Source organism: Vigna unguiculata, unplaced genomic scaffold (genome assembly GCF_004118075.2).
Source record: "Vigna unguiculata cultivar IT97K-499-35 unplaced genomic scaffold, ASM411807v1 contig_98, whole genome shotgun sequence".
In the NCBI taxonomy this organism is placed as follows: Eukaryota; Viridiplantae; Streptophyta; class Magnoliopsida; order Fabales; family Fabaceae; genus Vigna; species Vigna unguiculata.
Window position 1 is genome coordinate 16117 of NW_021011474.1, and position 15908 is coordinate 32024.

At 34.1% G+C, this 15908-nt stretch overlaps 1 protein-coding gene and 1 pseudogene across 2 annotated transcripts; both read right to left on the reverse strand.

Moving 5' to 3' along the window:
• Positions 1–462: 462 nt before the first annotated feature.
• LOC114172956 lies at positions 463–3523 on the reverse strand (annotated as a pseudogene).
• Positions 3524–5636: 2113 nt separating this feature from the next.
• LOC114172954 (transportin MOS14-like) lies at positions 5637–9737 on the reverse strand. 2 transcript variants are annotated; one of them, XM_028057127.1, is made up of 6 exons: positions 9475–9737; positions 9078–9254; positions 7015–7107; positions 6787–6932; positions 6409–6586; positions 5637–6294 (listed from the first exon to the last, which is right to left on the reverse strand). In XM_028057127.1, the coding sequence occupies exons 1-6, from the start codon at positions 9487–9489 to the stop codon at positions 6016–6018; spliced, it is 888 nt and encodes a 295-aa protein (XP_027912928.1). In that variant the 5' UTR covers positions 9490–9737; the 3' UTR covers positions 5637–6015. The 2 variants fall into 2 exon arrangements, with proteins under 2 accessions (XP_027912928.1, XP_027912929.1); XM_028057128.1 differs by lacking the exon at positions 9475–9737 and adding an exon at positions 8025–8193.
• Between the last annotated feature and the right edge of the window lie 6171 nt (positions 9738–15908).

Here is a 15908-nt window from a genome sequence, read left to right on the forward strand (position 1 = left end):
TTGATATTTAATTATGTTTGGGTTACGCAAAGTCTTAAAAGTCGTGAAGGTATAAGATTCTTTCATACTGCTAATCTCTTATTGTGTTTTCAGAATGTTACTGTTTCTTAATGGTTGTCTTTACATTTTAAATAACGATTATCATATCTTAGCTCTCACCTTACAAATGACGCTTGGAATCGTCTCATCCAGTGTATCTAACTCTACTACTCCAGCATGCAGTGATGGAAACGCCCAAAGATTTGACCTTGATAGATTAGACAAAAGTTTTATTATTCCTAACCAAAATAAAAAACGTGCGCGTTTGAAGGGGAAGGAAATGGAACCAAAGACATGGTGGCAACAAGTATCAAACTTTCTAGATCTTATAAGCAGAACAGTTGATAGCTACGTGTTCAATAGCTCGTTGTGACATATGCATAAGAATGAGCAATGATGAAATGCATCAACCTTAAAGTTGTGTTGCTGCAAAAGATAAGACAATACAATTTCATACATGCAAATTCTTCTGATGAATAAGTCAAATATGTTATACACCCTCACCCTCTTTAGGGACCTGGCTGTACAAATATGTTAATGTTAATGTTGACCTTAATTTAAAACAAGAACTAAACCAAGCTGCACAAACATAACGGGTCATATCAGAGCCCCTAAACATTCTGTACTCTCTGCAATGGGCCATTACAAATGGGTTACATGGTGAGAGAAGACTTTGGTTACATGTCTTATTGAGGTCTTATTTTGAAACATTGATCCATGTACAGATTTCCTTGTTCATTGTAGTGAACGAGAAGAAAGCCAAGGGTTGGGTGCCACATAAGTATAGCCCTGGAAATGGTCACCTGCTGTAGGTGTGGTTGCTGGTGAGTCATTAGGGGGCATTGCTGTCCAACATTTGTCAAAATTAGCTGTACAATCTTTCCCAGACACATCTGGTTTAAACTTTGGTTCCACTTCTCTTGCCTCCAATTTTTTCCAATTGATTGACCTAAACCATTTATGACTTTTGATCTGCTCATCTCCATTTGGCCCGTGTCCTAACCTTGTTGTTGGATCCTTTTGCAGCAACTGTAACAAGTAAACAGAATGAACGGATTTTGGAACTGGATCCCTCTATCTCTTTCCATACAAAGTTTAATCTTTTAATCTCAAAACACAATATTTTGAAACATCACGTCCCAGAGTAAGAACTTTTCTTGTATCCCTGCGTTCTCCTATTATCTCTCTAAGCTATCCTTTGAATATTCATGCTTAGTAGCAAAATAGCATGTACATAAATGTGGTCGTCAAAGTTTTTATTTCTCCAGAAATTGCCATTAGGTAAGGAAAATTTATAAAAAATACGTTAGGTAAGGATCACTTTTGGAAGTAGAACCTCCTGACATTTGATTTCACACACACAAAAATAGGAAATAGGCATGAGAAAAGGAAACCAGCGAAATATTAATGCAGTGGGTTCAGAAATCTACAACATAAACATTTTACGTTCAGGTAACAGGCATATTATACTTGTAGGTGCACTGTGAAAGAAGACGATAGAGAAACAAAATGGAAGAAAACCATATATACTGTCGTCTACTTACTCCTTTGAGTAATGAGTGAGCTTCACTGGTAAGGAATGGTGGAAGTTTAACTTTCTCTTTAATAATTTTCTCCTGAAGTTTCTTTCTGTTAGTGTGTGTGAACGGTGCCTGCCAAATCGAATCATAAACCATGACAAGTTAATGCTTCCCCTTGTGTTCTTACATGGAAAATAAATGAAATAGAAAAGGTTCCTATCATAAACAGCAAATAAACAATTTCATTCAGACATCAATTTTGAAAAAAAAAAAAAAATGTACACTAAGCCTAATCCAAGACATACACATCTTGATTAATAACGTTCTCTATTCAAGGCCAAATACTTCATGAATTGTAATTTCTAACCGTGCAAATTGCTATGGTCCACATATAATTCCAAGTATTCAACTTTAGGTACCTTCACCCACAACCTACTCATAGATACATACAAGAAAATACCCCCAACATGCTCTTTATTACTGATTAAAATTCACTGAAACCAACAAAGTCTTGATACCCACAAACTTTTGTGATCTAAATGAGATATGAGACCCACAAAAAATTGTAATTTCAAGTAAATTTTAGGTTTTAAGATAATGATAAGTGTTAGAAAATGTGTTGTTAGCATTTTTGGTGCAGATGGGCATTACCTTCCCTGTTAGCATTTCATACAACAGGATACCAACACTCCACCAATCCGCATCCTTGTTATGGCCTTTAGCCTGAAGAATTTCAGGAGCCATATATTCCACGGTCCCACAAAGAGAGTTGGATCTTCCCAATTCATCAATCTCTTTTGACATTCCAAAATCAGTGAGCATGACCTACACACGGGCAGAGCAAAAACAGCAAAGAAGAACTATACAACTCAGCCATCTAAGATATTGTACAGTGAACTTAGCAAACTTAATACATCAGAATAAGGAGCACAACCCCACAAGGTGAGACAGAAAACAGAAAACAGAAAACAATAGACTATCAAAAGTCAAAGTAGAAAAAGCAAAGTTGATGCAAGAAAACAAGGCATAGGAGGTGAGTAGCATTGGCATTATTATTACATGCCCATGAGAGTCCATTAGAATGTTTTCAGGCTTAAGATCCCGATGCACGATGCCTTTGCTGTGAAGATGTGAAACTGCAGACACTATCTCAGCAGTGTAAAGCCTTGCCTGATCCTCACTACTCACCACATACACCAAAACAAACGGATAATTAAAATTCAATGAACTTCCAAAAGTGTATTGCAACACATAAGATGAAGAAGAAGAAAAAAACCTGAAGATACCCTGGCGATACAGATGAAAGAAGAGATGCCCTCCGTTTACAAAATCCAACACCAAATATAACTTAGATTTGGTCTGCACATAACACATGCTGAGTAAATGATTGTGTGAATGAATTGAAGTGAAATAGGAAGTGAGAGAGTGAGAGAGAGAGAGAGAGAGAGAGAGAGAGAGAGAGACCTGAAAAGAGTAACGTAGCTGAACAATGAAAGGGTGAAGGACTTTAGTGAGAATATCCCTCTCCGCTTTCATGTAATCAACGTGGTTTTTCTTTATGATGATGTCCTTTCTCATGACCTTCATGGCGAAGACCCATCGCCATCAGCATCAGCATCACCATCGAAGCCATTTCCTTTTTTTCTGACGAGAAAGACCTTGCCAAAGGCACCCTGCCCTACAACACGAAGAATATGAAAATCGGAAGGTCCAATCTTAACAGGGTCAGAAGAAAGAGGTTCCTTTTCTTCGTCTTCGTCTTCGTCGTCGTCGTCGTCGACCTCTTGGAGGAAGAAGAGAGGGGTTGAGGAGGGATCGATGCGGGGGGAGGGACCCACAAAGGAGTGGGACCTACTGTGAATGACGTGTGGGCTTGTGATGGATGGGGATGGGGAGGGAGAAGATGAAGAAGAAGGGATGATGAGTTTGGCGAGGTTGGTCTTCTTCTCATTTGTTGACACCATTTTTTGTTGGAGGGAGAGAAAGAGAAGAGATTACATTGCACTTTGCATTCACTGAATCCAATTGGTGAATGTGAATGAGATTGATTCGATTAGTCCAGCTAAAGTGGAACTAGGAACAGGGACTTCAGAGGATGGGTCCACGCGCTGTTCATGCTCCTCCCATCATGCTTCAATAATAAATGGTTTTCAAATAAATAAATCTAAACTAAGGATGTTCTTGTTGTCAATTTTTTTAGGTTTGATTAAGTTTGTATTTTCAAAACTACTATTTTATTTATTTATTAATTTAGTATGCTAAAAATTAAAAAAAAATAAAATTTTTGTATTTAATATAATATAGTATTATAGTTAATGTAAGGTAATAAGTTTATTTTTTGAATGATAATTTTTATATTATTATTTACATCGACGAAAAGACTGTAATCATTATGCAATCGATGATTTATGTTATTTCTTATTACTTAAAATGTTTTTAATAAAAATTATTTTTTTACATTACTTAAGAATTAAATTGAAATATGTAAAAAACTTTGATTACAGAAAAATTTAATAAAGATTTAATAAAAAATATTTAAATTTACAAAAAAAGTTCAAAACTTATCTAAATCTTCTTTTATTGATTCATTCTATATATTAATTTTCTTACCATTATTCTTATCGATAAAATATAATATCTTATCTAATTGTTTTTTTGATGATAGATCTTATTTTAAGATTTAAAGTAAATTTTGATAGTTTCCTAATTGAATTTTTATTGGTAAAAATATAAAAATATTTTTCTTTAGATTCTGAGAAGTTGTTTCGCTTATTTTATTATCCTAAAGCACCATACAATAATTCAACTGCAAAATCAAGCTATTCATTCACTACTTCAATCAAAATTCAATGAATGGACTTCACTTGCAGGTTTGGATAAAAGAAAAGCAGCTAAAAAAATTGTTGAAGAATCTGTATTAATTAGGAATATAACTAAATTATAATATACAGCTAACTACAAATTTCTCCCCTTCTTTTTTCGATTTCCACTTTATGCAATTGAATCAAGACTTGAATTAAGTGATTGAAATTTTAGATTCAATCCATAGATTCAAGTCAACGCATGTTTGAATTCTGTTTCAACGACTTGCATCCAGTTCTTTCTTGTGCCGGGAGAAAGGTAGTTGACAATGAGTGAGGGTGCCGACTAGGAACATGAGGGAATAATTTTAATAAAAAAGAACTAAATCTAAAAAGATTAACAAATAAGAGAAAAAAAACATTAATAAAATATTTTGAGACTGATATTAAAATTTTATTTGATGAATTTCCATTTGAGGTTCAGTTGGTTTTGATTTTATCTATAATAATCCATAACTGAATATCCATTTTCTGGACTTATTTATGCTCAACTGATATAAAAACTAAGGTCTTTGCCGCTTCTGTTCTGTTGACAACATTTGCACGAGTCAAACAATCTGCATTGTATCAGTCACTGTTGTCGTTCGAGATTGGAGACAAGTGTTCCTCGTCAATTCCGCAATAACAAACCTGCGTTTGGCTTCTCTTAATCCGAAGGAGAAGGTGACAAAAATTCTCCCAATTTAAACACATGATTACACCATTATACGCGATGACAAAATATGGTTGCTGATAAAACGCTCAAACAAGGAAAGTGTCGCTCAAATAGATGAGATTGGAGCCTTGCATCAAAACATGTTATATAGCCAAGTGCCCCCCACGCACTATGCCATCCTTGCTTTAACAATGTATTCAAGTTTTCCCTGTAAAACAAAATCCGGTTAAAATATATTTATTCAAAAGTTGAAAAATAGTATTTATATAAATAATTACTACAATTTTAAGAACCTTTGAACTATGAAATCAATATTAAATGTAATTTTCATTAATAAGAACTTGTATAAACAAATCCTATCAGGAGTTTATCCAATCTAAAATTTTGTCAGGTGAGCGCCACATGCATCCAGAAGAGCTGATTTACACTTTCTTGACATCGCTATCAAGTTGGTCAAAGTCATTCATTCTATGATCCAATGTGTGACATATCTGGATCCTGACATCCCTCTTCGTTCATTTTAACAGATGAGTGAGACGAACCTAACACAACCAGTGCACAGATTCCAAATTCCATATTCATTCCAAACTTAAAAAATTGAAACAACTTATCAATGTTCTCTATTTCCCCCCACTTTTTCTGTTTCCATTAAATTACAATTGTATACCATGTAACCTCCCTCCCCCAAAAATGACAACCGGGACAAACATCACTCACCAATCCCACATCTCAAGACAAATAAAAGATACAACACCCATTTTAATTTCTTCCGGCCAACACAACAGATCATGCAGGGGCAAATTCTCCTGAAAAATTGGAGAATGATAATAGATAAAAAAAGAAAAGAATATAACAGATAGATAATACACAACCAACTAGCCTAGCTAACAGACAGGACCTAAACAAAATGGCCCTCCCTATCACAGGCATTACCAATCGTCTATGATACATTCACCATGTTCAACTCAAGCGGTCTCAAAGCTTCTTGAACTATTTCCTGAACTGATCTGTTACGTCGGCAAACATCTGAGAGCTCTTCAACAGGAACGGTAAGCCCATTAGTATCACCTCCGGATGCTGCATCAGAAAGAGCTTTTAGGAATCTTGATCGCTCCACGTCTGTAACAGCTGTCGACGGAATTAATAAAACACTCTTTTTAGCCCATTCCAGCGCTTGCATCCCATATGATCGAGTTAAGGCCAGTAGCGTATAAGATACCTGGGGAAGGAGCAGGTGTACAAAAGTTAAAAAAAATATCGAAACTAAATCCCGTCAAAAGTTAACATATGCAAATATAGACGGTCGACGTTGCATGAGAAAAAGAGAAATTACCACGTCCACTCGAGATTTTGGAAGTGCTCCCGTTAATGAAGCAACCAAAATTCTGGTGATGCTGGCACCTCGAGGAATAATTACACCGTCTCTTATTGGAATAAATTGCTCCCCCACAGAGGAATTTGCAAGATCAAAAATATCAGCCAAGAAATGCAATATGGAATTAGAAGCCTCCCTACAGAGGGAAACAGCAAAAGAGGGTAAACAATCACAGTAAATAAAAGGGAGCCATTGAGCAGAGTGAAAATTAGCTACAACAGGATTTTTTTGCCTCTCAACATTAAATTATATACAAAAGGATCATGAATACACACAACACACTTTCCCAAGAATGGATGATGCTTTCAAGTTTTTTTAGTGAGAGAGAGACTGTACCTATGCTGTACTGTGATGCCAATCATAGAGCAATCAACTAAAGAAGGAAAAACAGATGAGGGAATAAACAGTTGAGGACAGTAGCGAATACACCTTGATGCCAACAAGAAACAATCATCGGCTATATCAGGACGGGCTGTGAATTCCTGCAGCAAAAATACAAATCAGACATTATAAAACTATCAAGAGATTTGAAATAAAGTTATACAGAAAAGTCGCTTAAATCACCTGAATATTTGTGAGAAGACGTGTTGTATGTTGAAAAAGCGCCTCAATCAAACTTTTCAGGTAGTCAGCACAAGATGGATCAGAACCAAATATCTGAAATGCAAGACACCAACCACCAAAGTTATGGCAAACTAGTTCATTGACCACACCATGAAGAGGAAGGATTTTGTACAACCTATAGTTGATGATGGGATAATTAGGTTATATCTACCAATCTTTTCATAGAATAAGTCATTTTATCAGGAAAAATCCAGGGGAGTAAATTAGTTGAGGAAGCAAGGACCACAAATAAGAAAGAATATAAACGTAGAAGGGCACATCGAAATAGGTAAAGTTCGTTTTTCTTCATAATATATAAGTAGAAAAAGAAACTGGGGGAATAAGTTAAAAGCACTTCTGATCACCCATATGTTCACACGTATCATAGTACAGCTGTTTGGACTGTTATGTTGTCTACGTACCATGTTCTTCCTTCACACTCAGTCTATATTTTTTCTTAATAGGTCTGGTTTTGCCCCAGCTTCTTTGCTCTGTCTTTACACTACTATTTCAATTTGTTTTTATTTGAGTATCAATGTCCATAGAATAAAGTATTGATCATCTATTAGAAAACATCAGTGTTGCGACCATACCAACATTCACTATCCTGCCATGGTATTTTCCAGCTTCGCCACACCACACCCTGGTCAGGGACTGATAACCATGCACTCATTCACCCAGGATAAAAAAGATCTTTCTGTAAAGTCGAGATGTATTTCTAATACCAACATCACCTATCCTTCTTTGGTATTTTCCAGCTTGGCCACACCACACCCAGGTCAGCAACAGATAATCACCCATGAATCTTCGTTTAAAGTCAAAATATATTTCTAATAGCATTTTTTGTATGCAGACTCGTTCATATATAACGCAACAAAATACTAACACGCACGACAATTGAGCTAAACCATATTACTTTTGGCAATACTTGGTTATTAGGTGCGGCCAGTGGCATAGAAACATATGAATACCTTTATAACTTCACTGGAGAGATAAAGAAAGCATGGTTGGTGGTGCTGCCTGTATAGACTCTGAATCTCTTCCAGCATGGCACCAATTGTGAGCCCCATGAATCTCTTAGGTTAGCATTTAGCATGAGTTATATTATGATGGTAGTAATCTCTCACTGTTGAAAAATCACTGCATTTGCTATGAGTTAAATTTACTTTCAAAATTTGAAACAATAATACAATGTATATTTCTTTATATGATTCCCCAGTAATAGAACAAGTTTAGCATTCAAAAGTATCCAGTAATAGTCTTGTCCCTACATTCACAATCAAGTCCGCTTCATCCTCTAACATGATGTAGTAAATTGATGGAGAGTTAGGCAATTACAGAAGTACCAGTGGATCCCTCTGACACCAAGTCACGATTATATCACATACTTTATAAAATGTTTATTGATTGCATTCCTTTAATGACCAGGAAAAGATGCCACATAACAAAAAAAATAGTGAACCCCTTTTATTTTTAGCAAGAATTTTCCAACAAACAACCCTGTGTTTCAAAGATGAAAATAGAGCAAGATTCAATGATCTGAATCTTAAAAAACAACAACAATGTGATGTGAAAATTCTGAAGAACTCTTACCCCAGATTTAAAATGCCTAACACTGACCATATCAATGATATCACATGATGAACTGAAACAATACAGTCATTCAAGCATAACCATTTCAAAGCAACCCACATTTAAGCACTTGAAGATTTTTCAAGAACCTCACGAAGAAGTAACGCGTTTCCATTATCAAGAATTTCCTTTCTTCTCCCACCCACATGCTAAGAAATTTTAAATTAAACTCATCAAACCGACGCAAGCAAACACAGTGAAACGAGAATCTCGAAACATTACTAATCGAGAACAAAGCAATACACACAAAACCAGAATCACGAAGCATGAGTAGGGTAACAAACTCCAAATCAAACACACCAATTTCAATAAAAGCAAAAGCGAAGCGTAAAAGGGCAAAGAAAGAATCTTTTATAAAAGGAGACCCCTTTGCAAGAGCGTGATTGTCAGACCTTAGAATCGAACATTTGTTTGAGCCTAAGCAGCATTTGAAGTGCTTCTTCCTTGGTAGAAACAAGTTCCTGCTGAAAGCGCGAGGCTTTCCGCTCCGACACCATGATACGCGCCGCGGCCTCCTTCGCCGTGTTGAGGATGATATCGGCGTAAGCCTTCTTCAACGCCGTCAATTTCTGATCAAAAACACAAAACACCCAATGAAAACCCAAAACACCAAACGCACCATAAATCACAAACGACCGTCCCCATTCCCATGAACCCAGAGAACAATAAAACCGAACCGATTTTCCTCGTATGAAACAAAATAAAAAACAGAAGAAGACAAAACCGCGGTAGGCGGCGGGAGAAGCAGTTGAAAAGAGTGGAGCGGAGCAACGGAAGGGAAAGGTCTACCTCGGAATCCTCCATTGTTGTCTAATGCATCCAGGAGTGGGTGTTAGGTGATTCGGTTGAGTTGAGACCAAACCGAAGAACAACAACAACCGAAAGAAGTGAATGATGATGGGATGGGAGTTTGTTTCTGTTTTTCTTTCTTCCCCTCTTCACAGTAGGAGCTGTGTGTCTGTTAGGAAGTGAGAGAGGAAATGACAAGATTGTCCTCCGCGTAATAACATTACACTTACCACGTCGCAATCAGAAACCGTAACACGGGAGCGGGACCCGTTAATCTCTTCCCCTCTCCCGTTATATATTTCCACAGTGGGCCCCTACTCTGCTCCACCACCTCCATCTCAGAATGCTGACGTGGACCGCTTCATCAAACTGCAACTACTAGACTCTTTAAACGCCCACGTTTTTAGTTTTCTGGTCTTTTAGGTTTCCTTTCAACGCAAAATCTACCTTTTATCTTATTGGATTCTTATAATAAATCTTTTTAAAAAAATCGTTTAACTTAAATTGGGAACATTATTATCAGGTGAAAACACGTATTTTGTCATTTTCCATTTTTTTCAATCATTCAAAAGACTAACAAATTTAAAAATAATAATTATAAATAGAAGATATTATTTTCATATTTACGTAAAACTAATGCGAAAAAGAATTAAGACTACATTTAATCATTGTCATTAAAAATGTGTTTTTGCATCACAAAACTTGCCATAATAAATTGTTGTTATATGAGATTATATTATCAAAATACATGCAACAATTATAGAATTGATTAACAAATGGAACACATCAATATAAATAATTAACTATCATATGATCCACATATCACATATTTAAGAGATTTTTAACATTCACCCATTTGGTCCATTTATTCCATTATCAATCGATACAAGAAACTAAATACAAGGATCATGGCGACAGGTCCTCCAAAAGTGAGTATTATCCACGTATCACGATATATAAGTCTCTCATCAATAACTCCTGACTATAATGAATAAACCATATGTTTATCCTAGGTCAAACGAAATTTCTCAAAATAAATAAATATGTGCACAACAAAATGAGAAAAACTGAATAAGTGTTTTATCAAAGTAAAAATAATGATTGCCGCAACATGGAATCAATTCTCATTTGCGCTAAATGATCTTTAAAATTCTTTGATGGCATGTCTTTATTCAAAGGATCATCGACAAACATCAACTCAGTGCTAACGTGCTCAATGACCACTGAACACGTTTTCTTATGGTTAGATTATATTTAGTGTCAATGTGCTTAATTTGACTTCCACTTCTATTATTCTTAGCCATAAATAATGCAACAGAGTTATCACAATATAACTTAAATGGCCTAACAATTGAATTCACAACTTTAAACCCAAATATAAAAATCTTCAACTATATAACATTGAGGTAGCCTTAAAATAAGAAATAAACTCAACCTTCATACTAAAAGTAGCATTCAAGGTCTACTTTTTGTTGCTTCAAAATATAGCTCTGCTAGTTAGCATAAAAACATAACCAAATGGTGATTTTTTTGGTATTAATGCAACCAACAAAATCTAAATAAAAGTAGCATATCACCTCCAAACTATCAGTTTGTCTATATATGAGCATGAAATCCTTTAACCCTTAAAGATATTTGATTACCTTCTTTGTAGCTTTCTAGTAGTCAATACCTGGATTATTCTGATATCTTTCCAAAATTTCAACTGTGAAATGTCAGATATAGGGCAAACTTGAGCATACATTAGATTTCCAATTGTTGAGGCATATGAAACATTCTTCATATGTTCCCATTCAATATCATTTTTGGCTCCAATATTGTAATCTAATTATTGTAAATACACTTCATAATCACTATAAATTGTTGATTGACCCTTTGATCTTTGTAGGTCTTCTTAATGTTACTTTACTACCTTGATGATAAACTTGTTGTTCAATTGGTTCCTCAACAACTTGATCTACCCCCAACAATTTGTGGAACTCGAATAACTAGTTGTATAATACGCTTTTGAACCAAATGGGCACGAATGACTACTAGTCTGTCATTTGATTTAAAGAGTTGTACTTCATTATGATTATTTTGAATTAAATCACTCCCACTAATCAAGTCATTTACAATAAACTTTACATTCTTTAATTCCACAATTCTAGTGTTATGAGATGGACAATAAAATACTACAACCTTTGTACTTTTTCAACATATCCAATGAAATACCAACTAATAGTCTTAGGTTCTAGTTTCTTCTATTGTGGGTTATAAAATGTCACATTAGATGGCCATTTCCAAAGGCACATGTGTCGTAAATTGAGTTTCCAACCTTTGAATAACTCAAAAGGTGTTCTTAAAACAACCTTGGTTAGAACTTGATTCATTATATACATAGTCGTCTTAAGTGCTTCAATCCACAAGAATTTAGGAAGTTTTACATGACTCCTCATGCTTCTCACTGTATCTATTAAAGTTTGATTTCTTCCTTTTGTCATACCATTCTGATCCGAAGAACCAAACATAATGTATTAGGCAACAATCCCATGTTCTCAAAGAAATTTCACAAATGAACTAGGTGTTTGTCCACTCATAGTGTATCTACCATAATATTCTCCACATCTATCTGATCTCACAACCTTAATTTGCTTTCTACATTGTAACTCTACTTTCGCCTTAAAAACATTAAAGACATTTAAAGCTTCATCCTTAGAATGAAGTAAGTAAAGATACATGTATTGTGAGTAATAGTCTATAAAGGTGATGAAATATATCAGACTACTTGCATCCATATTTGGACAACAAATATTTGTATGAATAATTTCTCGTAAGCTTGAACTCCTTTTAGCACCTCTTTTGGACTTGTTAGTTTGCTTACCCTTGATGCAATCTACCCAAGTTTCAAAATCAGCAAAATATAAAGTACTAAGTACTTCATCATTTATTAATTGCTTGATTCTCTTAATTGAGATATATTTCAATCTTCAGTGCCATAACATAGAGGAATTCTCATTGGCAACATATTGTTTAACCCAGCAGAAACATGCATTGAACTATAAGCAATGTAATTTGTAATTTAATGGAGTAAAATCATAACATAGTTCACAAAAACCAACAACTTCTGATTTATTCAACAAAGTAAAACCATATTCAATAAAATTAAAAGAAACATCCAAAGGTGCAAATTGCAAAATAGAAATTAAGTTTTTATCAAAACTATGAACACAAAAGACCTTTTCTAAACAAAAATTAAACTACTCAAAACTAGGGATGTCAAAAAAAATCGTACCAATGGGTATCTGCAGATAAAACCCGTAATGGGTAAGAAATGAATATTGTAAATGGATACCCGTACACATATTTTTATACCTGCATGTTAACGGGATGGGTACGAGATCATATTATCCGTCCCATGGATATCCTTACTCGTTATATTTTAATTTAAATTAAAAAAAATTTAAAAAAACATGATTAAAACATTAACACATTAAAATTGAATAAGTTGTTTTTTATCAATTGGTTTTAAAAAATCTCCATTTCTTTGTAAATTGTCATTCAATACTATTTAAATGGGTTATTTGCACTTTGCTTGAAATTCATAAATGTTATGCATTGTATTTTTATTTGAATTTATTGTTAAAATATATTATTAAATATTAAATTTTTCTTTTGTAAATACCCGTGGCTACTCGTGGATATCCGTGAATATTAAAAAAATATGCAGGTACCCGCATAACGGATACTCGCACGAATATGGGTATTATGCGGGTACGAGTACAAAACAAATATTTATCCAGCGAGTAGGCTACAGGGGAGCTACTACTCGTACCCTACCCGCTCTGTTGACATCCCTACTTAAAACAAATTGCATGCCACAATGGCCTCTACATGTGAACTCATCTTGCTTCTTGAATAGTTCAATGTTTACTTCCCATTGGTCTCGTTAGGCTTTACATACCCTATATGGTATTACAAACATGAATTGTAGTTCCAATTTCAATTCATCATGTGTGATGATTAATACTAGTCATATTAGATTCATAAAAAACAAAAGCAAAATAATTAGCTTTCTTCACTGGTCCATTCTTAAACTTTGCTTGCAATTCTTCTTCATGTGTCACTTCTTTTACAAAATAAACACTTGGACTTTTTATTTATATTTAGCTTAGTAGAAATTTTTCCGTTATGATTAACTTGATTTTTCTTATTCTTAAGAGAAGTAGTCAAGTTCACCGTTTGACCTTCCTCCATTAGTAACCTTTCCTATTTTTTAACACATATGGTCACTAATTCATTAATATACCACTTATGCTTACGTGTGTTATAAGAAATTTTAAAAGGAGCATATTGATGAGGAAAAATATACAAAATATAATGTACTAGAAGGAAATCATACATGGTAACCTCTAAGGCCTTTAGTTGAGTCACAATGTCCCTTATACACATGATTGATCATGCGCTTCCTTAATCCCAATGAGCTTTAAGGATGAAAAATACATGATAATAGTGCTGATAAGAGATTTATCATACAACATATAATTTATATTATCCTCCTCTTATGGTGCAGTAATTAAACAAGCCTAAAGTTTCACAAAATAATTGTATCAAATCATATGGTTTTATATCTATTTTTGGTTTCATACCCAAACATAAATATTATGTACCAAAATGTATCACTACAAAACAAATGTTCATTACCAACAACAAAAATCTGTATGTAACCCAAAAAAATCGTAAGAAATGCAGTTTTATTTACAGATTATTTACCGACAAAAATTCGTAGGTAAAGTAGTTGTAATAAACATTACAAACAAATTAATATGTAAGATTACCTACAAATGAATTCGTATGTTAATTACCTACTAAAGAATCTGCATGTAACTGCATACACGTGAAAGCAATTTTGGACATTTTCGTACATATTACAATATAGAATTTTTATTTGTATTGTTTAACAATTATCAAACTTGGAAAATAGATACTACATCAGACTTTGATAGTCATTAAGCAAATAATGTGAACATGCAATATTATTATATAAGTTTTACAAGTTCAAAAGTCCAAACATTATAAAAATACAATTATTTAAATACATATCAAGTCATGTGACTAACAAGATGATCTAAATACACATCAAGTCATGTGCAACCCAAAAAATCCAAGCATAATAATAAAGTCTAGAGCTGTCTAATACTATTAATCACGATAAGGATGACACGAATTTGGGGTTCTTCATCTTCTTGTTCCACTTGATTATTTTGCACCTGATTTCCTTGTTCAATATTTGGTTGTTGACAAATATTTTTGTGCAGTCACTATCATTGAAGGCGGAAGGTACAAGATGATCGCACCAATCAAATTTGTAATGTGTCAAATTTACTTTGAAATTGGGAATTCATTTGTCGAATTCACTCCTCACTATTTGTTGGTCACGTCTGAAGCTGAATAAACTCCTCTAGATTTACTTGCTAACTACAAAATGCTTGTGTTTGTTGTAAGTAACTATCAACACAATCCTCACAGGTATCAACATGTCCAATCCCATATACTCATCATTTGTACCTTCCACTTGCCGCATCTAACCAACGTTTGTTCCTTAGTCTCTCCTCCTCAGCAGAGTCCAGGGGCTGCACTGTGAGACACCAACAGAAGCAATCTCAAATAATGCTTGAGAAAATATGATTTGAAAATCTTCCTGTTTAAATAACAAATGAACGAAGAACAAAGATGAACAATGGTGAGCGCGAGTGAGTAAGGGTAATTGGGTTTTAATTTTAATAATTAATTATTTTAGATCCGTGTGTAAAATTAGTAGGTAAAAGGTTTTTCATTTACTTACAAATATTATATCATTGCCTACGAATAATATCTTTCGCAAAAATTCTCACTCTAACGCGTCAAAATTACATGAGAATTTTACATGCAAAAAATTGGTAGGAAATATTTGTTGCGTTACGTACAGAAAAGTTTATTGGAAACCGATTTCCCAAATTCGTATGTAAAATCTATATGTACCAATTAATTTACCTATGGACCAAAATCCTTGTGTAATTATTTGTAGGTAATTCACTTTTTTTTTTTTGTAGTGTATAATATAAGTAGAAAACCTTATAGTACAAAAACATATATTACGTACAAAAACTTATATTACGTATAAAAACTTACAATACGTAGAAAACACTTTATATAATACGAACAAAAATATATATTACACAGGAAACTTTATAGTACATACAAAAACATATTTTACATACAAAATTGTATAGTACATGGAAAATCAATATCATATTATGTACTCATATCACGTAGAAAACCTTACAGTAGTTACAAAAACATATAATACGTAGAAAACCTGACTATAATACCACTTGATGGAGCTCCTTGCACAGTTTTTGGAGGGGAGAAACTCCTTGATGCAGTGGAAATGGAATCGTAGCAAGGCCTTTGAG